This window comes from Gekko japonicus, unplaced genomic scaffold, assembly GCF_001447785.1.
Source record: "Gekko japonicus isolate JY-2015 unplaced genomic scaffold, Gekko_japonicus_V1.1 scaffold3477, whole genome shotgun sequence".
Lineage (NCBI taxonomy): Eukaryota > Metazoa > Chordata > Lepidosauria > Squamata > Gekkonidae > Gekko > Gekko japonicus.
The window spans coordinates 161,834-187,839 of record NW_015169280.1 but is presented as its reverse complement, the minus strand read 5'-3'; the positions used below and the strand labels follow the sequence as shown (position 1 = coordinate 187,839).

At 46.1% G+C, this 26,006-nt stretch overlaps 1 protein-coding gene across 1 annotated transcript in view; it reads right to left on the bottom strand.

Annotated features, from left to right (window-relative positions):
• Positions 1-26,006, bottom strand: part of LOC107114958 (protein-methionine sulfoxide oxidase MICAL3-like) — a 125,270-nt gene that overhangs the window by 29,360 nt on the left and 69,904 nt on the right. The window contains exons 14-21 of the mRNA XM_015416565.1: positions 25,984-26,006; positions 25,537-25,603; positions 24,905-24,996; positions 19,805-21,674; positions 15,905-15,999; positions 11,472-11,522; positions 5,497-5,599; positions 4,484-4,582 (exon numbers count right to left, since the gene is read on the bottom strand). Of these exons, the coding sequence (XP_015272051.1) occupies positions 4,484-4,582; positions 5,497-5,599; positions 11,472-11,522; positions 15,905-15,999; positions 19,805-21,674; positions 24,905-24,996; positions 25,537-25,603; positions 25,984-26,006 (2,400 nt within the window). The remainder of the gene's footprint in view (positions 1-4,483; positions 4,583-5,496; positions 5,600-11,471; positions 11,523-15,904; positions 16,000-19,804; positions 21,675-24,904; positions 24,997-25,536; positions 25,604-25,983) is intronic.

The window sequence follows — 26,006 nt, the reverse complement described above, 5'->3', positions numbered from 1 at the left end:
CAGAGGGCTTCTATCAGGCTCGCAGTGGAACTGGCCATCTCCTGCTTCCAGTTCTGCTGCTGCTGCTGCATCATAGCTTGCTTTGCTAGACTCTCTCACTCGCTCAGCCATTTCATGTTTTAACCTGGGTCCTTGACTCAGAACTCTGAACGTGAGATTTCTGTGGTGAATGTCAATAAATCAAAAGCAGGCTTGCAGCTTACAGATACACACCTGAACAGCATACTCAAGATTGCAACGGCACAGACATTTTGATGCAATGATTCAGAACAAGAGATGTCAGTTATCAGACACTGTTAAATAAACAAAATATCACAGAGTGCTAATGTTTTAAGCATGTTTTTATTTTAAGTAAAAAAAAATCTTTGTGTTTGTGCCCTTTATAAAGTTTATACCTTCGCTACCTGGCATTACATTTTATGACACACATGGCCCGGCCCAACAAAGTCTCATTCATGTCAGATCCGGCCCTCATAACAAATGAGTTTGACACCCCTGATTTAGCATTTAGCATGTGCGAAAGCACCTGTCTCACTTTATACATTGATCTGCATCCTACTACTCTGTGTGATGAAGTCTGAACCACCTTCACACCTAATGAGCCTTCTGCCAGCTTAAGTGGCTCTTCAACAAGAGGAAGGCTGGAGGAAGGCTTTAATCTTTGCTGAACGGAGTGGTCAAATCTAGACCCCTGTCAGCTGTTAAGACATTTTGATTGACTGTTGTTGTTCAACTGACTGATACTGGAGCTTATGTAGGAGGCAAGAACATTAACTGGAGGTCATATGAGAGTATGGAGAGAACCTTCCCTGCCCAAAAGGAACTATTTTATTCCAGGGTTTTGGGGGGTTTTGTTTGGTTTTACCAGCACTACTTTTTAGTGCTGTCGGGTCTCTTAAGATAATGGATGTTGTTACTGCAGCTGTTTTAAGTCTTTTGCGGGGTTGCAGTTCCTTGCTAAATTTAATGTATTATTAATTTTTACTAATTCTGTTAGTTGTTCAGATTTCATCATAAGCCATCCACAGTGTTTTTTTTGTAGAAGGGTACATATAAATGGTATGATTGAATCCATAAAAGACACTGAAAATTACTGACGACACTAAAAGTACGGCAAAAGAAGCACATGAAAGTCTGGGGTTCCATCTTGCAGAGGGACTGAGATTCTCTCCTAAGCCCAGATCTTTTCCCAATCAGGATCCTGAAATTTGAGGTTTTCTCCGTACTGCCAAATGTTTAGGAATTCCCAACCTTGACTTCAAAAACAAATCTGGTACTCACAAGCAGAAATGACTACAAGGTCCTTGGAGAAAAGTCTAAGTTTAGTCCCCTTCCCCAATCTTTTCCACCTCGACCCACAAGTTATCCATAGACATTCCTAGTCATTTTGGGTTTGCCAACGTGCTGCCACTGAGGCAGGAGCTTCCAAGTGTCCGTAAAGCTCTTCAGTCTCAGGTGGCATCATTGGGGAGTGGCAAGGAGAACCAGGAAAAGAAATAAATAGGCAAAGGCCCAAATGATGACAAAGGTGTTAATTGTTTGGCAAGTCAGAGATCTGTCCATGGATGAACAGAGATTTTACAACCGTTTCTGATCTATTTAGTCCTCACTACCACACAACTGACAGATGAAAACTCCTCCAGAGAGATGCTCCTCTGTGTCCCTTTTGGGATAGAGAGGAGCCTCTCGCTATCTCACCGTCTCTCCAGAGAAATTTAAGAACGGAGACTGGGAGCCTTGCTTGCCTTTTTAATGGAAATTTCAGAAGACATCTGCTCTAGTTTTAGAGAAGGAGAATGAACTCTGAAGCCTCATTTATTTAAAACAAAACAAAACAAGGAAATGCTGTTTCAGATGGAAGTAGGCAGCTGCACATGTGAATGGGTAGCCTTGTATTATTGCTATTTAAAAGACCCAGATATGTGTTGACGTGCATATTCGCTCGTCCTTCAGCTGGCTAAATTTTGTTTCAAAAAATCCTTTAATGAAGTTGCAAAGGTAGCCTTGGAATTAGGCTGGGGTATGTGGGACCTCTCTCCAGTGATATCATGGGACACTTGTGAGCTAGTAATTCCATTTAGTAGCCACAGAATGAACAGGACTTGCACCCCCTTCCAAGAAAGTGGATTCTCTTTCATTGAGCGAGAATTGCTCTGAAATCCTCCCAAAACCACTTTAATCAGAGCTTACTATCAGACAGGAAAAAAACTGTATGTTTGAATAGTCGGCTGCTAGGGTGCTACCCCCAATGTTTGGAAAACATTAATGTCTGTTTTAGTTCTAGCGGGGTTTCCCTTAAAAAGAGGACAGGCTCTTGACAAGGATGGGTTACCTAGAACACACACACATTAAACCAGATGGTGCTGGTTCTCACACATAAAGCTGCCTTATACTGAATCCATTAAGGCCAGTACTGTCTACTCAGATGGGCAGTGGCTCTCCAGGGCCTCAGGCAAAGGTCTTCCACTTCACTTACTGCCTGGTCATTTTTAAGTAGAGATGCTGGGGACTGAACCTGGGACCTTCTGCATGAAGAGCAGAGGCTCTTCCACTAAGCCACATCCCCTCCCCTTGTGATCTCTAAACCTCAAATGGGTGAAGTTCAACTGAGATCACTTCCTTTATCTGCATTCATGAAACTTTCACTCAGTAAGAGTCATCAAAGCCTCAGTATCTTTCCATAGGCCACTAAAGCCTTCTCTAAGGGCCAAAGTAGATGTGATGGTGTCCCCGTGGCCACCACAAGGATGCTGCAGCTGTTTTAAAGTCATTTAAAGATGTCGCAAGGGCCAGATCCTGATCAGGCCCACAGTGCGGCGCTTTTGTCCCGTGCCTCCACATCTTTTCTAATGCCAAAACAGCCATGGTGTATGTGTGCATCTATTTCAGCACTTGATAAGGGGGACGAGCGTCTCAGCCTGCTGTGCCGTGGTCTGATCAGGATCGGACCCTCTCAGCATTTTAAAATGGCATCACTGGGGTGGCATTTTGTAGCCCATGGTTAGAAAGGGGTTTGCATTCAAATAATTCAGTATTGATTGCTAAGTGTGTCGTGAGACAGGCTGTTACCTGCCAGGAGACTGCCAGGAAGAGTTATGAAATAAATTGAAAGGAAATAAGTACACTGTATCTTTAAGTGTATTGTTATTTATATAATACGATTTGTTCTTAACATACTGATCCTGCAGTAGCAGCAAGATGATATTGGCTGGCTCCTGATACTCCTATACAGTCCCCACAGGAAATTCCAACGTGTCAAATAAAACAGAAAAGGTTATTCCGAGCCATATAGGGGAAGCTACTGCAGTCACATTATGCTTCCCAACTTGTATGGGAAAAAACCCTGTAGCTTCTTTTGAATACTAGAGGCTGAATTAATAATTACCTGTATGCATACATGGATCAAAATAGAGCAAGGACTGCAGGACAGGAAGGAGAGGCTTTTGAGAGCATCATTAAAAAAACATTTATTTAAGTACACTCTCCCGGCATGGAAGACAGCAAAATCAGATGTCGCAGCAAGACACAGGGCTGCCACTGAACAAGGCATCCCAGAGTCTAGTTCTCTGCCTTGTTCTTGTTTGACAGAACCCAATGGGGATGCAGTGCCACCACGCTGTGAATTTCTCCCACCAATGACAGCTACCAAAATGGAAAAAAGACGGGGAAACAAGCATGATGACATCCGTTTCCATGGCGAACTTCAATACAGGTTACAGTTAAAAGGGGAAGAGAACCAGGCACGGGGATGCCATTTAATTTTATCAGCAGCCCTGCGTATGACGAAATGTCTAATACCTCTTCATCTACATTAATTCCTAACACCACTGATTAATTCTAGCCATCCAGGGTACATAGCTCGTGGCAGGAGATGATGAAAACCTGTTCACGCACCGTTACAAATTTCTGCTCTGCATATCTCGGTGAGAGGGACTGTGGTTGTGCAGTGCTGTGCAGAGAACACGTGGTACCTGCTGGCGCTGTTCTGTGATGGTCCCTTGTGAGGGTGCTAATGTCGATTACCAGCACAATGAATAAAACCACACAGCGTATCCATTTCATCCCACCCCCCCTTCGAGCTTCCCTCGGAAAGGGGAGGCGGCATCCCTGGTAGGACGAGTTTTATTACCTAAACGAATATCAACAGAGTCAGGTAATCTGTAAGCTTTGCTACAACTTTTTGCAATGATGTAACTAATAACCAGGCAATTTTTTGGCTCTGGAGCTGACATGGCAAGTGGTACTTGCAGATCAAATGCAACTGTGCTGGGAAAAACTTGCTGCAGTACATGGCTCACTGGCGAGAGGGGGCCGAGGTAGAGAAGGGGAACGGTGAATTTTAATGAACACACTGATCAATTAAAAACAAAAAAAAACTTTGCCGCTCAGATGGGGGCCTGGTTTATAGATAACAGACAACCTTTTTAACAAAACATAATAAGAAAAAAAAAGAGAGAAGAAAACACAAAATATTGGAAGGTACCTGCTTCTCCCCTAAGGGCCTTCTCCACAGCAACTCCCCTCTCTTCCAGCTGCCTCTGCTTTTCTTCTACCTGCTCCAGCTGCCGTTGGATAATCTGTGGAAGCAGAGACACAAATATGAGCATAGATCCCCATAATCTGCAGATGTCCAACTGGTAGGATCCTAGCATGGTGTCATGGGTAAGAATGGTGGACTCTGATCTGGAGATTCCCCACTCTTCCTCCACATGAAGCATGCTGGGTTACCTTGGGCCAGTCACAGTTCTCTCAGAACTCTCTCAGCCCCACCTGCCTTACAAGGTGCCTGTTGTGGGGAGAGGAAGTGAAGGAGATTGTAAGCCACTTTAAGACTCCTTATGGTAGAGAAAAGTGGGGTATAAAAACCTACTGTTCTTCTCTTCTTCCTCCACATGAAGCCTGCTGGGTGACCTTGGGCCAGTCACAGTTCTCTCAGAACTCTCTCAGCCCCACCTACCTCACATGGTGCCTGTTGTGGGGAGGGGAAAGGAAGGTGATGGTAAGCCTCTTTGAGACTCCTTAAGGTAGAGAAAAACCAGGTATAAAACCCAAATCTTCTTCTAATTAAAAAAAAAAAAACCACACTCCTGGGCTTGGTAGGATCAGTATAAGGAAGAAATATACACATATGTGTCACTTTCTTCTGGCACCTCCTACTGTTTGAAAATTTTGTCCTATATAACTTTTACAAGTGTAGCACTATTAGCAACACTAAGAGTTAGCAACAGTAAGAGAATGATTCCTACTGTAGGCGTGTATACACTAGGGCTCGGAAAGGGAGGCAGGCAGGCAGAGATACACTTATATCTTTTTACCGCATCAAATAAATATTTAAACAAATTTTTTAACGCCTGCTAAAACATGAGTACTAAAACACAACACAGGCCTATGCAGTCCGCCCAACATAGGAATACGATGAGCTTTTCCAATGCACACTGCAGAAGACATTTCCTGGAAGAATGGAAGAAAACGTCCGGGGGGGGGGGGGGATCTGGGCCCTGTGCAGCCTCTTCAGCTCCTCCTGCTTGGCTTGTCGGCGGGCTGCCTTCTGCACCCGCCTGGTCAGTTTGGCATTGAGCTCGTCCTCCGTGTACGCCCTCTGTGGCAACAGAAAGAAGCCCGGTTCAGCACATGCCATCATCATCTGGCCCTTCCTTCCTAGCATGCTGTGCTACTGGCCAGGTTCCCCAGGCAAGCTGCCCATCCACATATGTGCTAACCCTGCAGGAACTAGACCTTGTGGGGAACTGAGACACAAAGGCAGAGGCGTGAACTGGGATGCGAACAGAAAAGAGCAAGAGTCCAGTAGCACCTTAAAGACTTAGAGAATGTGTGGCAGGGCATGAGCTCTCGTGAGTCACCGCTCTCTTTTTCAAAGCGTGAAAAAAAGGGTGCAAAAGCAAGTGGTTTTATAGGGTGCTTCTGGCTATGACTGCATCGGCTCACCGATGCCCTTATCAGCATGTCCTCGGTATAGAATATGTGTGGATTTCTTTAATTTATTAAAAACACAATCCTTGGTGTCTGTTTATCCTTAGCGATACATCAATGCACCCAGGGGACTCATCCTCATGACCAAACTATGTTGAGAAGTAGGCCAAGTAAATCTGTGCAAAGAACAGCGCAGGGTGATGCTCCGGTTGGACTGCACTGCCAGTGTGTACGAGCTATGAGATTCAACCGCTCACTGGCACAGAAGCCACTTAACCGTGTGCTGACCTGTGCACGGGCCCACTCAGCCTGCATATGCAACAAAACTGGGAACTGAAACACAGGATCAGCAAAGACCCGCTTGACTGCTGTGCTCTTACTTCAGTCTACAAATGGGAGGGTCAATATTTGAGTGATCCTCCATAAGGAAAAAAAATCAGTTCTCAGCACATCAAACTAGAATGGCAGGAAAAAGACAAGGTTGACATTCTTGACTTATGTAGGGGAACCTATATACATGCAGTCCTCGACACAGCAGTCTTTAATGGTTTAATCCAGGCGTGGATGCATCTTACGGGCCTGCTGATTATGTAGCTTGGCTACACTTTTGCAATTTGAATTGACCACAAAGAACTGCAGTCCACATTGCAACTTTAAAGACATTGGAGCAGCATGTGTCTGAAGACATCTTGTCAGAATTAAATGAAGTTGCACTTACCTGTAACTATTGCTCATCAACTATCCTCTGCAGGCACACATGGGGACTGCGCATGAGCAGGCCTGCCACTGGATAGGTCTTTACAACTAGAAGTCTCCAGGGGGTGCTGCGCACTGGAGTCAGAAGCTTGTTCCCACCCGGGTGCTGCACACCAGGACACCCCTACCCTTAGCACCAAACTGAGCTAGCTCACACTAACTCAGCTTAGAGGGAACACTGCCAGTAACTATTGCTCATCAACTACCCTCTGCAGGCACACATGGGGACTGCGCATGAGCAGGCCTGCCACTGGATAGGTCTTTACAGCTAGAAGTCTCCAGGGGGTGCTGTGCACTGGAGTCAGAAGCTTGTTCCCACCCAGGTGCTGCACACCAGCACACCCCTACCTTTAGCACCTCTAGCGCTGTCAAAGCCTAGAGCATGCAGCGGGGTGGGATGGAGGTTATGTGGGCCTGCACAGAAGATACTCGATGAACAACAGTTACAAGTAAATGCAACTTTGTTTTCATCATCGATCTTCTGTGCAGACCCACATGGGGATTCTAGCAAGCTACTCACCAGGCAGTGGGCTCCTCACTTGAACAGCAAATGAAGAACTGCCTTGCCCACTTGAGCCTCATGTCTCGCCTGCAGATCCAAAGTGTAGTGATGTACAAACGTGTCTAGCGCTGTCAAACCCACAGCATGCAGCGGGGTTGGAACACTTTCCCTATGAGGAAAGGTTAAGGCGCTTAGGGCTCTTTAGCTTGGAGAAACAACGACTGAGGGGTGACATGATCGAGGTTTATAAGATTATGCATGGGATAGAGCAGGTAGAGAAAGAGGTACTTTTCTCCCTTTCTCACAATACAAGAACTCGTGGGCACTCCATGAAATTGCTGAGCGGTCGGGTTAGAACGGATAAAAGGAAGTACTTCTTCACCCAAAGAGTGATTAACACTTGGAATTCACTGCCACAGGAAGTGGTGGCGGCTACAAGCATGGATGGCTTCAAGAGGGAATTAGATAAGCATATGGAGCAGAGGTCCATCAGTGGCTATTAGCCACAAGGTATAGATAGGGACTCTGGGGCAAGTGATGCTCTGTCTTCTTGGTGCTTGGGGGGGGGGGTCAACAATGGGAGGGCTTCTAATGTCCTGGCCCCACTGGTGGACCTCCTGATGGCTCCTGGTATTTTTGGCCACTGTGTGATACAGAGTGTTGGACTGGATGGGCCTTTGGCCTGATCCAACATTGGCATCTCTTATGTTCTTATGTTTGCCGACAACCAAGTGGCAGCTCCGCAGATCTTTGTCAAAGACACTCCATCCAGGAAAGCTGCGGAAGAAGCCAGTGCCCTAGTGGAATGGGCATGAATGTTCAACGGGCATGGCCATTTGTCCATATTATAACACACCCTAAGGGTCTTGAAAATCCATCGGGACAGGGACTGAGATGATGCTCTCCTACCTCTCTTAGGGCCACTAAAACAAACAAACAGGGCTCTATCCCTGCAAAACTCCAGGGTGGTCTTGGGGTAAAAGAATAATACCCTCCCAGCATCTAAAGAATCCAATGAGCACTCATTCTTAGAGCTTTGTGAAGGAAAAAATACGGGCAAAACAATATCTCAGGATAAATGGAACCTAGAAACTACCTTAGGAAGAAACCTAAAACTATGTTGAAGGACTACCCTTTCAGGAAAGAACTGCAAAAATGGGGGCTCTATCTGAAGCGCTGCTGGCTCACGCACCGTCCTGGCTGAGGTAACAGCTACTAAGAAACACACCTTCATAGAAAGTTCTGGCAAAGAACAGGTAGCAAGGGGTTCAAAAAGGATATTATAGCTTTGGAAAAAGTGCAGAAAAGGGCAACTCGAATGATAAAAGGGTTGGAACACTTTCCCTATGAGGAAAGGTTAAAGCGCTTAGGGCTCTTTAGCTTAGAGAAACGATGACTGAGGGGAGACATGATTGAGGTTTATAAGATTATGCAATGGGATAGAGCAGGTAGAGAAAGAGGTACTTTTCTCCCTTTCCCACAATACAAGAACTCGTGGGCACTCCATGAAATTGCTGAGCGGTCGGGTTAGAACGGATAAAAGGAAGTCCTTCTTCACCCAAAGAGTGATTAACACATGGAATTCACTGCCACAGGAAGTGGTGGCGGCTACAAGCATGGACGGCTTCAAAAGGGAATTAGATAAGCATATGGAGCAGAGGTCCATCAGTGGCTATTAGCCACAAGGTATAGATAGGGGCTCTGGGGCAAGTGATGCTCTGTCTTCTTGGTGCTTGGGGGGGGGTCAACAGTGGGAGGGCTTCTAATGTCCTGGCCCCACTGGTGTTTCTGGCCACTGTGTGACATAGTGTGTTGGATTGGATTGGCCTTTGGCCTGATCCAACATTGGCGTCTCTTATGTTCTCTTACGTTCTTATGTAGCTTCAACAACTCTGGACAAAAAATCCTCTCAACTGTAGCTGGAGACTCCAAAAACACGACCTTCTCCTTCGGCAGCAAAGGAGGAACTGAAGGTAGGGGGCACTGCTGTGCAGGAGCACGTAGTCCCTGGGCAGGAACAAGCTCCTGACTCCAGTGTGCAGCACCCCTTGGAGGCATCTAGCTGTAAAGACCTATCCAATGGCAGGCCTGCTCATGCGCAGTCCCCATGTACGGTATGCCTGTACAGAAGATCGATGATGAAACAATTAATTCCAAGAGAAGAAGTGTTACTACCAACCCCCCCCCTTTTTTTTAGTTTAGGAATTCACTTGTCAATGCTGAAAGTAGACAGGTGCGTTATGTGTTTTCTGGTGTATCTATAAAAATATAACATCGAGAGCAGGTCTCTCACTGCCACAAGCATAGAAGATGATTTATAAGCACCCTCCAACAATGAGATTTCCCAGCCTTCATACCACTATAGAAGGGAATCCAGTTAGCTCAGTGGAGCTGAATCCTGAAACGGGGAGGGACGAAAGAGAAGGCCATTATAGTTACCACCAGGGTAACTAGTCCCAGAAGTTGCCACACCACCAGAAAACAATTTCAGTGTTCCACTGAGCCTGTTTCTTTTAAATCCTTGAGACCCAGTTCCATTGGTATATTAACATCAGCCAATCGGCATAAAAATACATAAAGGAAACATAATGGCTATCAGAAAGGCAAATGAGTAAACTGCCCCCCTTCTTCGGTTCTCAAGACTTCTTGAAACCTGTGACCATGGGCTGGTTCCAGTGTCACACTTTGATGTGTGGAGATCCAAACTCCCCTGTGAAGACAACCATTTTGTAACAGCAGACTAACTTTCACTGAAACGTGAAAATATGAGAAGGGGCCGTGGCTTAATGGAAGAGCCTCTGCTTTGCATGCAGAAGGTGCCAGGTTCAATCCCGGGCGTCTCCAGTTGAAAGGGCCAGGCAGTTGAGGATGCGAAAGGCCTCTGCCTGAGATCCTGGAAAGCTGTTGCCAGTCTGAGTAGACAATACTGACTCTGATGGACCAAAGGTCTGATTTAGTACAAGGCAGTTTCATGTGTGAATTCCTTCTATGAGCTAGGCAGTGCAGGCATCTCATGTTCTAAAAGGTGAGAACAGTCATCCAATACTCTGTTTGATCGTAGTAAATATGTCTCTGAAACTGGAAACGCGTAGGGCCTTCCAGAGGCACATTCTATGCCCAAAAGATATTTCAAAGACTATTCTCACATTACAAATTACACACCCTCAGCGGGAGCGCAGATCTCCGCATATAAAGCAGTAATACAAAAAGCAACGCTGCAATCAAAGGGGCAGAGTGGATTTCTGTATGCACAGACTTTTATACCAGTTTAATTGGCTTGTCTTCCCCCAAAGAATCTTGGGAACTACTTACTGGGGGCACTAAGAATTCTGCTACAAGCCTCTCATCCCTCTCAAAGAATTAGAATTCCTTATGTAAATCAGCACAAGCTTCCTAAAACAAACCTGGATTACAATTTGGGCTTCATCAGGAGCTCAGAATCAACCAGGCGATTTGGAGATTTGCAAGGGCAAACAGAGATTTTACAGACAAACTTTCTTATCCTTAATTTTTTTTTAAAAAAATGCAGATATGCTTGCAGTGAACTACTATTATCTGTCTATAGGTTGTAATGATCAGTGTGTCTGTTTAGACCAGCTGTCCCACAGACAAATTTGGGTTCACACGAACTCATTGGCAGAAGAGGAGTAGAATGTCAACCCCCATTCTGTCTAGCAAACAGCCCTCTGAAATATAACTGTAGCAAAAAAACCCACCAAAAAATCCCAACCCCAAGTGGTTCTGAAGACAACAACTGAGGTTCTATATGTTGTCGAAGGCTTTCACTGCCGGAGTTCATTAGCTGTTGTAGATTTTCCTGGCTGTCTGGCCGTGGTCTTGGCATTGTAGGACCTGACGTTTCGCAAGTAGCTGTGACTGGCATCCTCAGAGGCAGAACACTCTCTTGACACAGAGAGTACTCCATCTTTCTGTGTTTTACCTCTGAGGATGCCAGTCACAGCTACTGGCGAAACATTAGGTCCTACAATGCCAAGACCACGGCCATACAACCTGGAAAATCTACAAGAGCAAACTGAGGTTCTGCTTGCTGGTTCCCTGATACATATATTACATGCATTTCAAGTTGGCAGGAATATTTGGGGTTTGGGGTTTCCTTGTCGATGGCTAGCTGGTCTGTATCTGTTAAAGGTTTCATACATGCACAGTTAGGGGTTGTTAGTACACGTGAAGGCAGGGAGATGGGGGTGCAGACTATGGTTCTGGCAGGTTAGTAAGGGGAATGCATGCAACCATGGCCCATCAATGAGAATGGAGACACTACCTTTGATGCGTATGACCTCTTGAATGCCAAGGCGTGTGGTACGTAAATCGACTTTAAAAGGGGGGGAGGAGGAAGGGAGAGGAATAGCAAAGGCGGGGGGGGAAGACACAACACACATAAAATGGAGCAAAAATCAGTTAAACGTTGAAACACAAAATGCACAGTAATAACACAAAGGCCGCTTGAAATGCAACATGGAACTATGTAGGGGGGGTGAATCCTGCAGGGTCTGAAAATGCATAATGGAACCTGATTGCTAGAATAAGAACACTGGCTTCCACAAGATTCCGCATGGCGACTGCCATTTGGGGACGTCTCCCTACTTTGGGGAGACTTTGACTAGGCAAATTCTGAGTTCGGGCAAGTTCAGTACTAGACTGGATCAGTCCTGCACAGTTTGAGCCCACTAATCCAAACTCTCCCCCCTCCCTGCTCAAACCTCTCCCCCACCTTGCGGTCTTTGTCTGGAATGGCAAAAAAAAGAAAAGAAAAAGCCACATGGGGGTGGGATTTGTCCAGCATGGGATTCTGCAAGTTCTGCAGGCCAACACGAAACCAATTTTACCCATGCAGGTATTTGGGGCCAGATTTTGATTTCAGCAAAGAGCTGAAAGGGAACACCAACCTGCTCAAGTAAGCTGAGTCACACTTTAAAAAGACATCTACCGTCCTCCACACTACGCCTTTGTACACACAGATATGCAAAGTTGCAGGTGGCCAACGCTGCTATATTCCTTGTCCCGATAAACATGTATGTGAAAATCTATCTTCACATTTGCTTCTTAACCCTGAAGCCCTGTTCCTAACGCTTGGATAGCCTTTTTTGCATTCCCCATCTGCAAAATCTTAAAGGATACAAACTGGACTTTAAAAAAAACACAAAAAAATGATTTTCAGGATGTTGAACTTTATGCCCAACACCAAGTTTTGCAAATGCACGGCCTGGCTTATGGAATCACAAAGCACACGGACAGCCTAGTGCCACAATGCGTGCCCCTAACTAGTTTTGCAGGACATTCCGTTTATCTAAAAGCAAAAAAACCAAACAAACCACAAATAGGAAACGAAAACTAAAACGAGGCATTTATGTAAAATCTCATTTTCTACGAGTCACCACAGAAGGAAACACGTCTTTTGAGGAGTTCACCGTCTCAAATCAGCGCGTCACTACCACCACGTTACACACACTGCCGAGAGATCCTAGGAACACACACACCCACAAGAAATGTCACAAGCATTTATTTAGAAGCGGCTTCTAGTGCAGTGAGTCAGGCAAAACTCATGAGCTAATCACAACCGCTCCTTTTAAGCCACGTGAAGTGAAGCAAGAGGGTTAAGGGTGTCACAACAAGAAGACTGTCAGGTGTCTTGGCAGGGTCCGATGGGTTCCGGATCAGTCAAGTGGCACAGAGAAGAAAATAGAAACAGCTGTTTTGGGAAATATAACCCAGGATCCTGCTCTCTGATTCAAGATTAGCAACAAAATCAAACTACCAATCCACTCTGTTGTTTCTGTTCCCACGACTTGCCGGCATGGACCCTGGAGCAGTGTGGAAGTATCAGATGGGGTTCTTTTAACTGCAGGTTGAGAAAGTAGGAGAGGGAGGGCCATGCGACTGCCCGCTGCCACCCCACCACCCCCTGGGCTTTCTCCCTCGTGATTACAATCACGACCAATACAATCCTGTAAGTCTTCTTGATCCCATAACTGTGAGTTAGACAGCCCCTTATTCAGTGTCAAGAACATTTGATCTGGTTTAGTTTAGCCCCTGTAATGTACCTGGGCCCTGACCCGGATAGCCCAGGCTGGCCCAATCTCATCAGATCTCGGAAGCTAAGAAGTGACCGCCCTGGTTTAGTATTTGAATGGGAGCCCACCAAGGAATACCAGGGTCGCTACGCAGAGGCATGCGGTGGCAAACAGCCTCTGTCTGACTGCGACTTGATGGGGAAAACAGGAGGGGCACATGGACAGAATTAGGGTCGCCAGTGTCCAGGTGGGGCCAGACGACAGAAATCAGTTCCCCTGGAGGAAAAGCCTGGCTTGGAGGGTAGAGTTAATGGCATTATACCCCACAGAGGTCCCCCCCTCCCCAAACCACAACCTCTCTGGGCTCCTCCACCCCCAAATCTCTAGAAATTTCCCAACCTGAAGTTGGCAACCCTAGACAGAATATTTCCACTCTTTCAACGCATAGTAATAATAGCAGCTCCTCCATGATTGAAGCCTCTACCACATGGCAAAGCTGCCCTACGGAGGCCCCGGGGTCACTGTTGCTGCCAATGCAGTGTGGTGGCAATGGGCCTTCCAGAGGGCAGCTTTCCCTGCATTTTCCCTGCGCCAATTGCCTTGGTGGCCATCTCCCCTGACCCGCACCATGGGGGAAAGGGTGGAATTTTCTTGAGGTTTTTCTGACCAGTAATGGACATACTGATATACCGTTATAACAATGTGCCAACTATTGATTTAAAAAGAAAACCCTTCTCCCTCTCCCCCCCCCCGGTGACACATGGGGTGGGGTGAGTGCTGTGGTGACTGGAGCTGGAAAAATGGCTGCTATGCGTCTTGGACTGAGAAAATCTGGACTTTCCTGCTTATACAACAGCCAGCCGGTAGGCTTGCCTGTGATCTTTCCCAAAATATCACAGCAAAGCAGGTTTGGGAAAGACCACAGATGAAGTCAAGGAGAACCCTGGTTGTATAAGGAAGCACCACAGCGCTGTGGGAAAGCAGGAGGAAACACCCCCCCCACACACACCCAGCAGCTTTGAACTTGGGGCCAATCACTCAAAGTCAAGTTTTTGCTGTGCTGATTGAAGGGCAGCAGAATCACCACCATGCAGCAGCTCTTTGGAGAGGAAACCATCCCACTCTTTCATCACACAGTTCGCAAACGCGGGCGAAGCGGTTCGTGCTAAGTGGCCACGTGAACCTTTAGAGCAGCTCCAAGGCTCTGAACAGCAATATAACAAAGACTGCAGCATGACTGATCAAGAACCCATCATCTCCCCTTCCTAGAACATCTCCTCTAATGTCCCCAAGTACCTCCTCCTGCCTTTGCATTGCAGATGCAACACGGTACCTGCCATGAACAACCTAAAAGCAAGCATGTGAGAAGTAGGAAGAGATTCAATGTTAAAAAACAAAACAGTTCAATGAAGCTACAGATGTGCAAACCAGAGATAAAAATTCAGATGGTGAGCATGAGACACACCCACATTCCTTTGTTGGGTCACTGCCCTCTTCAAACAAGTCAGAACTAATTGGTTTTGATATGCCAACGAAGACCTCCCAACTTGTGTTCCAAGTGCTCACCTTGCAGAGGACAACATTCTTCACAATATTCTCAACTAGGGGTGTGCGCTTGGTATATACCAAGCTGAATAAATACCTGAAAAATACCTTATCATTATACCTTTATCAGAGATCTGTATTCAGCTACCAAAATAGCTGCATCCGAATCAAAGCCAATATTATTTGGCTTTTATTCAGGCATAACTAGAAGGCATTTAAAGAGACTGCAGATTTAAACTTTAAATCCCTTCTCCATTATAATCTAGGGGGACAGTCCCCCTAAAATATAATGGAGCCAAATAAATTCAGGTTTCCTAAATATTTACCTAAATCCCAATTCGTAATACTGATATTTTTTGGGTCCAACAGACCTGAATTGGGGGAAAAACAAAACATTTTTGCACTCCCCTATTCTCAACACTATGAAATATGTTGCTGCTACTCCCATGTCACAGACTGAATGGCTGAAGCTGACAAGACAGGTGCCATTTTAAAAAGGGTATCCAAGTTTCAGAGCACATGGGATAGCACTTTAAAAGTACCTACATTTCTGGCCAACAGACTGTTTTTTACCCAACCATTGCAGGTGCAGATATGAAAAAGTTCCTCTTGAATCGATCCAAGCACAAACATTGCTGAAGATTTGTTTAAAACATTTTTCACTGTGCTTTTCAGTAAAGTAGCCCAAAGCCACTTACAATAATTACACCACAACATACAAGACATACAAAAACAATTTCCTATTTTAAAAAAAATTCTGTTCCCCTCCCCAATCTAAAAGGACACCCCTGGAGACAGTTATTTGCTTAAAGCCATCTAGAGAGTTCACAGGCTTTGGCAGAACTGGAACACTCATCTATCAAGCCTAATATTCCACCCAACGACCTGTCAATCTGGGTTGCTGTCCACATATCAAACAACAGCACAGCACAGTTTTTATGCGCCGTGGCAGCAGGAGACTGGGTCTTAGAAGGAATTGACCTTTTGTGCTGACCTCCAGGTTTAATTTTTCAGCCCAGTAACACAGAAGCAAAACCAGTTAAAAAAACATCGAAATTAACCACATCATTAACTATTAAGATTGGGGGGGCCTTCCCAGCTTTGAAGGAGCACATTTCCACACCCGGTTTAACCTTACCTCTCGCTTGGATTTCTGTGAAGAGCGTTCCAAGACGTCATCATTGGAGAGGTCAGAATCCTCTGAGAAGCTTAAGTGCCGACGCAGCTGCAAATCTGCTAGGAGAAGGAGACACCAATCAGGTGGCAAAGCCAGAGAAGAGGCACTTCAGTGTAGTGAGACAATCCATCTTCCTGGGCACTTCCTTGTCTACAGCCGTACCATGCAACCCTCTGCTTGTACGGCAAGTGGAGCACAGTGCCCTTTTCTACTGGGACAATGCTCTGCCACTTGGTCATCGTTTTGCTTTTTAGCCGAGTCCTTTATAAGGGTATACACTCCCTCTAAGGCTGGGAAGCACAACTTCTTTCAATTTGTAAGTGCCAAACAAGATGTGATACTGGAAGACCCACAATCAGATCTCCTTGGTGGGTTTTTTTAAAGTTGACATGTACCAATGTTCCCTCTAAGCTGAGTTAGTGTGAGCTAGCTCACACTAACTCAGCTTAGAGGGAACACTGCATGTAGCCAAAAGGATCCCAAGTCAGATCAAGCCTGTGGCATTGAGCTCAGCCCCCAGTGAAACTGGCCCCTTCCCCAGGATGTTATTGAGAGCTGAAAGGGGGGGGGGGAGACAGGCAAAGAAAGCATACTTGTCTTTTTAAAATACTTTCCAGGGCTAAGATCACTCCGGGAAGGAGAGGGTATGTCTACTTCAACTGGCAAAACCATGAAAGCCATTTGCATAGAAGCACTGATCCAGATACGCTGGCTGCAGTCTACCTTTGTACAATGATGAGATGCTCCAGTTGTGGATCTTCTAGCATTTTGTCTGATTTGAGCCTTAAAAGCGGCAAACAGGGCTACAGCATTCTCTCCGCTCCCTTCCTGTCGGGGCTGTAGCTAGCCGGGGGGGGGGGGCGCTAGGCCCCCTAAGACGTGCCCACTGCCCCCTCCCAGTGGATGCCAGACCTGTACATCTCCTTCTGGACCTTCCGCTGTGTAGTGACAGGATACAAGGGCTTCTCAGACTAAATGGCACAAGCTGAGTACAGCACTAGAACCTTGTTTTAAAAAGCAAGCGAACAAAAAGAACAAAAGAGTGTCCCTTTCCCTCCTCCACCACTTGTCAAATGTCTTGCCTTTATGGTATAGATTGATAACCTAATCTTTTAAAAGTGTCATCATTTATTCTCGATGCTTGGGGATCCAACACCGTCCCAGAAAGTTATTTTTTGCGTTTGACAAGAGCTCTCACACCCACTCCACTTTCTAATTTTCTTCCTGTGATCATCCAACGGCTACTTTAAATTGAAAGCACATGTGTCCGAGGAATATAGTAGGGTATAGGGACCAATTCTACTGATCCCAGCCCGTAACATCTGACGCAAAGCTGACTGTATAGGAGAGACAGTACGTCCTTAATCTCTGAGAGAGTTAGCTTGACTCAGAGTTGGGGGCGGGGGGTGGTGCCTCATTGATTGCTGCCTCCAAAAATTTCTCTCTCAGGCTAGGAATGGCAGGAAAACGGACAGCTTTGGAAGAAACAGCCAACGCCCAGGGATATAACCATGCCCTGTAAGACAAGGCCATACTCTGGGACTTTTGAAAAAAGAAAAGGCTGCCCCTGATTAGCCATGGAGCAGTGATGTCGCTGGGTAGTTTTGTTCATTCCACATGTGTGCATAATGCTTTGGATGAGAGGGCTATTTTATCGGTGTTATCACCTCCCCCACCCCAGGAATTGAGGAAGCTGCCTTTAGCACCCCAAATATATATTTTATTTTCAGTTATTTTTAGACACTTAGATCTTAAAAGCCCTTGCAAGTACATGCGGAAAATACAGGCTTGTATATATCACTTAACACAGGGCTTAGGCTGGATGCAAAATTATTATGGAATCTCTAGTAAACTTCTGTGCTACTGGAAATTATTCTTTTTTTATCTGCCTTCTCTTGGGTTTCTCTCTTCAGGCACCTCTCTCCCGGCTTTCTTTGCTTACGCCTCCTCTTCTCAACCACCCACAGCAGAGGAGGAAAAGATGCCCCTCAGCAGATCCTACCTTTCTCCTGTTTGACTGAAGGACGGTAACCTTTAACACAAGGAGCACAGAAAACTCCAATTATGGTCCATCAGTGGCTGCTAGCCATGGAGACATAAGGAAACCTCCATGTTCAGAGGCGGTATACCAGTGCTAGGAGGCAACACCAGGGGAAGTCCTTGGCCACTGTGCCCTATTGTTTAACCTCCACAGGGTAACTGGTTGGCCACTGTGTCAAACAGGACGCTGGACCAGAGTTCTGATCGAGCAGGGCTCTGCTTGTGTTCTTATGCTTGGCTAGTACTGGGATGAGGAACAGTACCCAATTTTTCCTTTTGAAGATATACAGGCTTCATATCATACAAGAATATATATACAGTTGAAATTGGTTTCACTGATGTGAATCTTTCTTTAAAAGAAACCAATTTCAACTGTTGGAGCTAGAAGTGCAGCTATTAAGATGGGGGGTGGGGGGTTGTAGTTTCATTGTTGGGCTAACTAGAATGCCATAGCAGGATACGGGGTTCTCCATTTCTTCATTTGGCACGTAACAAGAGACTCCTTCACTAACCATATGTCTGTTTCAGCTCTGAGAATCAGAGGCAAAGGCTGCTTGTCAAGCTAAAAAGCTTTCAATAGTACCAATCCACCTCTCAAAAATGCTTGCTTTCCAGATTTTGAAAGCAAAAGAGCCACAACATATTCGCAATGTACACATCTTGCACCAAGCAGTAGCCACCTTGTTGCTTGCCAGAGGCCAGCACTAGCAGCGACAAAAAGACCTATCGCCATCCTTTCTCCCCACAAAACCTCCAGGTAGAAACATATTACATCATTTCATTGCACAATAAGGCAGGGAAGCACTCTAGCCTCAAGTCATTCTCTTTGCATTCTTTCCTTATCACATATAAAAGTGAAAACACAAACTGGGAAGATTTGAACATATCTCCATTATCATTCCCACCCAATGAGAACATACTGCTAAAGTCTGGGCCTTGGCTCAGGGGTAGAGGATCTGCTTGGAATGTAGAAGGTCCAAGGTTCAATCTCTGACATCTCCAGCTAAAAGAACTAAGCAACAGGTGATGTGAAAGACCTCCACCTGAGACGCTGGACAGCCGCTGTCAGTCTGAGTAGACAACACCGATCATGAACACGTGAAGCCACCTTATACTGAATCAGACCCTTGGTCTATCAGAGTCAGTACTGTCTACTGAGAATGGCAGCAGCTCTCCAAGATCTCAGACAGAGGTCTTTCACATCACCTCCTATCTCACCCTTTGAACTGGAGATGCTGGAAATTGAACCTGGGACCTTCTGCATACCAAGAAAATGCTCTACCACAGAGCCACAGCCCCTCCTCAGACCTTGATGAACCAATTGTCTGATTCAGTACAAGGAAGCTTCATGTGTTTATGTGAGGTGAGAGACCAATAGCACTTGGTACCTGCTTTTGGAGTGCCACATGAGGCCAAACAGAGGGTTACTGCAAGGTACCATCAGACCTCTTGTGAGGGAACAAAGGGGCATTTCCTAATACTTGCAACATATGAAGAAGAGCTGGTTTTATACCCCACTCTTCACTACCTGAAGGAGTCTTGGAGCAGCTTACAGTCGCCTTCCCTTCCTCTCCCCACAACAGGCACCCTGTGAGGTAGGTGGAGCTGAGAGAGCTCTGAGAGAGCTGCTCTTGAGAGGACAGCTCTGAGAAAACTGTGACTGACCTAAGGTCACCCAGCTGGCTTCATGTGGAGGACTGGGGTATCAAATCCACTTCTCCAGGTTAGAGTCAACTGCTCTTAACCACTACACCATGCTACGTATGGCAGAAACCAAAGACAACTCCTCAGTTGCAGTAGAATGCGGAAAAGGTACCGTACCTGCCACTCTAACCAGTGGAGATGCCTTATGTTTCCCAGAATCCACTGTGGTCCCACTGGAAGGTGTGCTTGGGCAAGATTTGTCATCTGCCTTTTTCTTCTTGTCTTTCTTATAACCGGAGAACACAGATTTCCACAGTGATTTGGGCTTGGTGGCTTCTTCAGCCGCGCTGCTGGATTTGTCCGAGACCCTGCTGTCGTTCTTGGACTTCTTCTCCTTCTTGTTCTTACGAGGCGAGAAGAGAGAAGTCCTTTTCTTGCTCTTCCCTCCGGAACCTTCTGAGGAGGTGACTGATGCATCGCGCCCACTGATATCCGAAAAGGGCGAGAAGAACTTTTCACTACTGGCTTCGTGCTTCAGTGTGGGGACTTCACCCACCTTCGCGTGTCTCGGGGACTCGAAAAACAGCTCTTTGGTCTTTGAGGGCACAGTCGAGGCTTTGTGAGATTTGGTGGCACTGGCAGCATTGGCCGTCTCCAGATCTTTCATCCTGCACAGCTGCTTAACCATGGCGTCACGCAAAGCTTGGCTCTTCACGGATTTCTCTCGAGCTCTCATTCTCTCCTCAGCTAGTTCCTTCGCTTCCATGGAGACTTGGGGCAGGCCTCTCTTCTGCTGGCTTCCTCCTTCCATCGATGGCGGCCCACCGTTCTCCTTCACCAAATGTAGGTGAAGGGGTTTCTCTGGTCTTGACCGGCTGGTAGGGGGCGTGTAGTACTTTTCGTGAAGGCTCGTATCTTCGGTCCTCTCGTCGTAGGTGTCCTCGACGTCGTCAGCAAACGGTATCTCATCCACGCTCTCCACAAACGACTTCCGCACCTCCTCTCGAGAAGGCTGGGGTGGATCCCTGGCAGGACTGTTACGCTCATTTGCTGGTGGAGGAAGAGGCGTTTGCTCGGAAGCTGGCTTCGATTCGGCCTCGTTCTGCCAAGTGGCCTGATGCCTCTTCCTTCGCAGTGTGGCCGGCTCTTCGTTTTGAGGTGGAGGAGGAGGGGGACTGGATGGAGGAGTGAGCATGGTGGAATCGGAAGTGTTGAAACTCTGGCTGGCTAGTGTTCTCATGTTGGAAGAGCTGCCCTGAAGGCCAAGCCCAGAACTGCTGGACAGGTCTCTCTTGACGTCGCTTGAATTTTTCAGCTCTCTCTCTGACGGGGACTTCGGTGTCAGCAGAGAAAACTGTTCATCCAGCTTGGGTGTGACTGGCTTTCGGGGGGCTGGCTGTGGTTTTACAAGAGGGATTCCCTTATCTTCTGGGGTACCATCAGGAGTATACGATTTGAGGGGACTAGACGCAAGGGGTGAGATGGTACTAAAGCTTGACTCCCCCCTGCCTCTGTTCACAGGGGTGAGACCCAGACTCCTCCGGATTTCAGCACTCTTCGTCCAGAACTCCTCCACAAGGTTATTACGTTTCAAGGCTTCTTCGGCTGAGGTAGGGCTCCCCAATCTTTCCATCTCACCGTCTTGACTTTTCAGGGCGAGTTTGGCCAAAGGAGTAGAGGTTAAGGCTGGGACTGGCTGAAAACAGACGGGTGGCTCCACTGGAGATGGAATGGATGCTTCGGCAGAGGGCAAAGGCTGTGAACATATAGGCGGGGGGGTCGCAGGCGGAGGTGTCGGTAACGTGGGAGATGCTGGTGTTGATTTCACAGGTGATGCTGGCGAGACGTTCTCGGGAAGGGCAACTGGCTGTGACCGTATTGGAGAGAGTGGCGCGGTTGGGCTTGTGACTTTTTGATCCTCAGGGATGGCATCTTCTTGTGTCTTCTCTTCTGATGGGAATGGATCGGGGAGGAATGGATCGGGGAAAAAACGGGCTTCTGGAGTCCTCATTTGGCAGGGCATTGTTGTGAGGGAGTCCTTCGAGTCCTGCCGAAACAAACACAGAATATCACCAACAGAACACAGTAGTAGGTTCTAGAGCTTTAAAACTTTATCGGATCAAGGAGGCCTAACCACAGAACAACTCCTTCACGTCTGCCACGGAACCCCAGCACATTCCAGAAGAGTCTAGTGGACGTCCGAGGTTCCACCCTCAAATCTCCTGAGCCACTGGCCTCAGAGTTGCCCTGTTTTGAAGTGGGAGTGTTACTGGTGGCAGTGTGCATGTCCTTCGGTGTGGGTACAGTAGTTAAGAGTGTTGGACAAGGACAGGGGAGATTTTGGGTCAGCCATAAAGCCTGCTACATGACCTTGGGCCAGTCACATAAACTCTTCAATCTCATACAGTTCTTGTGATGATAAAATGAAAGGGAGAATCATGTATGCTGCCCTGAACTCCTGGAAGAAGAGTTCGATAACAGAGTGATCGAGTGACAGCAACTCTCCAATACAGGACTACAGGAAGCTAGAGCTGGCCCTTAGTAGTCTTCTCTTGATATACTCTACTCTTTTTTAAAAAATACGTTTCAAGATGCTTCGTTTTCCAGCTCCCCTTTTACAGTTTTAACAAAGCAGTTAAGATTACAGCACCATCATCAAGGTGATGATAGAAATAAGAATATTTTGAATCTATTCCAACTATACACCATATATGTAATACTATAACAGTTCCAAATATTACTATTAATTCAAAATAATAAAAAGTCATCTCCGAGCAGTACATTTTACTTTAACATAACCTTGTGGAGGAGTTTTGCATAAAGAGTGCTGAAATCCGGAGGAGTCTGAGTCTCACACCCGTAACACTGATCATACTTTGCTCTATAGGGTCTGAACTTGCTGAGACTCAGAGAGAAGAAGATCTTGGGGTTGTAGTAGATTGCTCAATGGAAGTGCCAACCCAGTGTGCTCCAGTGGCAAAAAAGGCAAACTCTATGTTAGGGATTACTAGGAAAGGGATTGAAAATGAAACAGCTGCTATTAGAACGCCCCTGTATAGATTTATAGTGAGGCCTCAGTTGTGTGCAGCTCTGGTCACTGTATCTCAAAAAGGACATCACAGAGCCAGAAAAAGTACAGAAGAGGGCCACCAAGAGGGTTAAAACACCTTCCCTATGAGGAAAGGCTGTAGCGTCTGGGACTTTTCGGTTTAGAAAAGAGACAACTAAGGGGGGATGTGATAAAAATTTATAAAATTGGGCATGGGGAGGTAGAGAGTTGACAAACAGAACTTTTTCTTACTCTCCCAAAATAGCAGACCTCAAGGGCATCCAATGAAGCGGATGGGCAGTCAGTTCAGAAAGGACAAAAGAAAATCGTTTTTTTACACAGTAAGTTATTAAAATTTGGAATTTATTGCCAGAGGATGTTAACAGGGTTGCCACTAAAATTTTATTTTTCATTTCCCTGACCAACATTTGTCAATTTCCCTGACCACCATTCAAATATAACCACAAGTTAAAAAATTAATAGGTCAATGCTCCCTCTAAGCTGTGGAGTCTTGTGAGCAGAAATTCTACTTCGTGAGCTACTGGCATGAAAGTTGTGAGCCAGCGATTTGGCTACTGCATAAATTAAATTTGCTCCGGAGCCATCCTTCCTGAGTGAGGGCAAGAATGTGTGCGCCAGAGGCTTAAAAAACTGTGAGCTAGCTTACACTAACTCAGCGTAGAGGGAACACTGGTCGTATTGCATTAATGCAAGGTAAGATTCCACTCTACAACTACACAAGTCTCAACTGCAAAAATATTTGTCATAGAGATTTAATATCAGCTTCTTTAACATTAACTGCAGCAACATGTTTTGCAATTGCACCAAAAATTACACCAAGATACACATTTCAATTCAAGTAAACTCTGAATGCTAATAAATGACATCACATTTTGGTTATTGTTTTAAGGGTACACTAAAAATTATATAAACGTTCTATCTAAAATGGTTGGGAAAGGGCATCATTAAGTTCTACTTGTATTCTGCTACTTCTCTATTCCAGTTGCCACAAGAAGAGATCGTGCTCTTGCAGCAGCAGGTCAAAAATCCACTGCTTGGATATATTTTAATCACAATTTCCCTGATTTCCCCTGACTTCAGACCGATTTCCCTGACTTTCCCTGACCAATTTTCATTTCCCTGACCTTCTAGAAAGTGGCAATCCTGATGTAGTGATGGCCACAGACATAGAAAGCTTTAATAGGAGATTGGATAGATTCATGGATGATAGGTCTACCAGTGGCTACTAGCCACGGTGACTAAAGGGAACCTCCATGTACAGAGGCAGTAAACCTCTGAATACCAGTGATAGGAGGCAACAACAAGAGAAGGCCTTGGCCTGTTGTTGGCACTCCAGAGGAACTGGTGGGCCACTGTGTGAGAAAAGGTGCTGGATTAGATGGACCAATGGTCTGACCCAGCATGGCTTTTCTTATGATCTCCTACCCGTGAGTTTGTAGAAAATAGAGGGGAAACAACTCAAGTTTTAATAGTTTCTGAATTTAGCCAGCTGTGTTACTGACAGATTGATGTCTCAGAGAACCTTGGATGCGAGAAAACCGCTTGTTAGAACCTAAATATACTGGTTGGGAGAATGGATGTCCTCCTAGCGAGGATCAGTCTTTGTAGCTCTGCTTTCAATGGTCTCTTCCACCAGGTCTTTGACTAGGAGCTGCCACTGGAGCCATCGGAAACTGAACATGTTACAGCCCTACGTCACAACATTGGAGCATGGCCTTCTTGCTTCGGACCATATATACTAACAACCGCCATCTGTATTCATTAACATATATATAAATTGTATTTATTGTTTTATCTATTTTATCGTGTACGTCGCCTTGAGCCAGTTTGCCCTGGCTAGGCGGGATACAAATCTAAAGTAATAAATAATAAACTAATTGGTAACTGGGATGTGATAAAATTCTGAGGGACAGCATGTAATAGAAATGATGGGGACTGGATTTTACAGAGGGAGACCCCAAGCAATCATGTGCTGCTCCGGTTTCAATGACAGCAGCTGCTACTAATTAAACATAGACTTCCATGGGCATTGCCTTGTTCAGATCTGCTACAAGCAAGGCAGTCTGACCTTCCTGAAAGCAAAACAATTATGATCCACTTACCCTTTTTGTTTGTTTGTTTGTCTCAGCAAAAGATGCTCTTTTAACAAAGCTTAGCTTGACCAAATACATTTTTTCCTATAAAGATTTTTTTTTAAAAAAACTTGCCTCTTTTGGTTCTTCCTCGTGGTTTAGAACTGGAGACAGTGGAGCAGCCTTTTCGCAGGGTGAGGCGACTGGTAGGCAAGGTTTGCAGGGATCTGAAGGAGAACACGACAAGGCCATTACTATCTTAAAAGTCCACACGGTGCGCAGATGCTTGGATCTGACAAACCGTGAGCCTAAGACAGCCAAGGACACAAACCTTCCCTGCCTATAGCAACCTTCTGCGATGACAAAAAGGCCCTGCCAGACACTCCCTCCCCTTGATAAAGAGGCATGGTGAAGAAGGGAAATCTAGTGAAGTCACCAATCTGTGTTCTTCCACCAGCAGAACTTCCACCAGAACAGGAGGATGCCCCAGAGGGCAACTGCATCAAATTCCCCACCCCACCCCCTTCTCTTCGGCTTCCCCCCTTCACCGGTGTTTCCTCAGCAAGCAGGGAAGATTTAAGCACACTTAAACACTAAAGAAGCTGCAGCGTTCCCAGAACAGAAGCAAAGGCAAAGTGCCAGAGAAAAACAGCTGCCACACAGGGATTCCAGGCACGGAAGACCCCAAACCGTAAGCACAACTGCAGCTGGCCTCCCTGTGCGAAATCCTACTATCCAAGCAAGGTTAGCTGCCGTTCAGATTGCACTAACCAAGGGGGGAGAAACTCCAGCGGTGTTTCGGTTCTTTCTCCTCCTTTGCGGCTGTTGGCAAATCTGGAAGTAAAGATGCTGAAATCCTAAGGGAGCACTGAGCATCGTGTGCCTGGGCAGAACTTGCACGCTCCACAATCTGATGCAACTTTTCTTATATGCACCCCTCCACAGCATCATCTTCCCCAAAAGCAAACTGAGCTACGGATTTACACAAAAAACTACTGGAAACAGTACACTGGCGTTTGTTGCCAACCAAGAGGAGCCTAAAAGTACAGACTGCTCAAAACCGTCTGGGACTGCAGGCCCCCAACTTTCCATTAGGGGCGCTCTACTGACCAAGACTGGCGGTGATATTTTTCTTACCTTCCTGCAGGCCCCCAACTTTCCATTAGGGGCGCTCTACTGACCAAGACTGGCTATGACGGTGATATTTTTCTTACCTTCCGTCGCGACGGAAGGGACA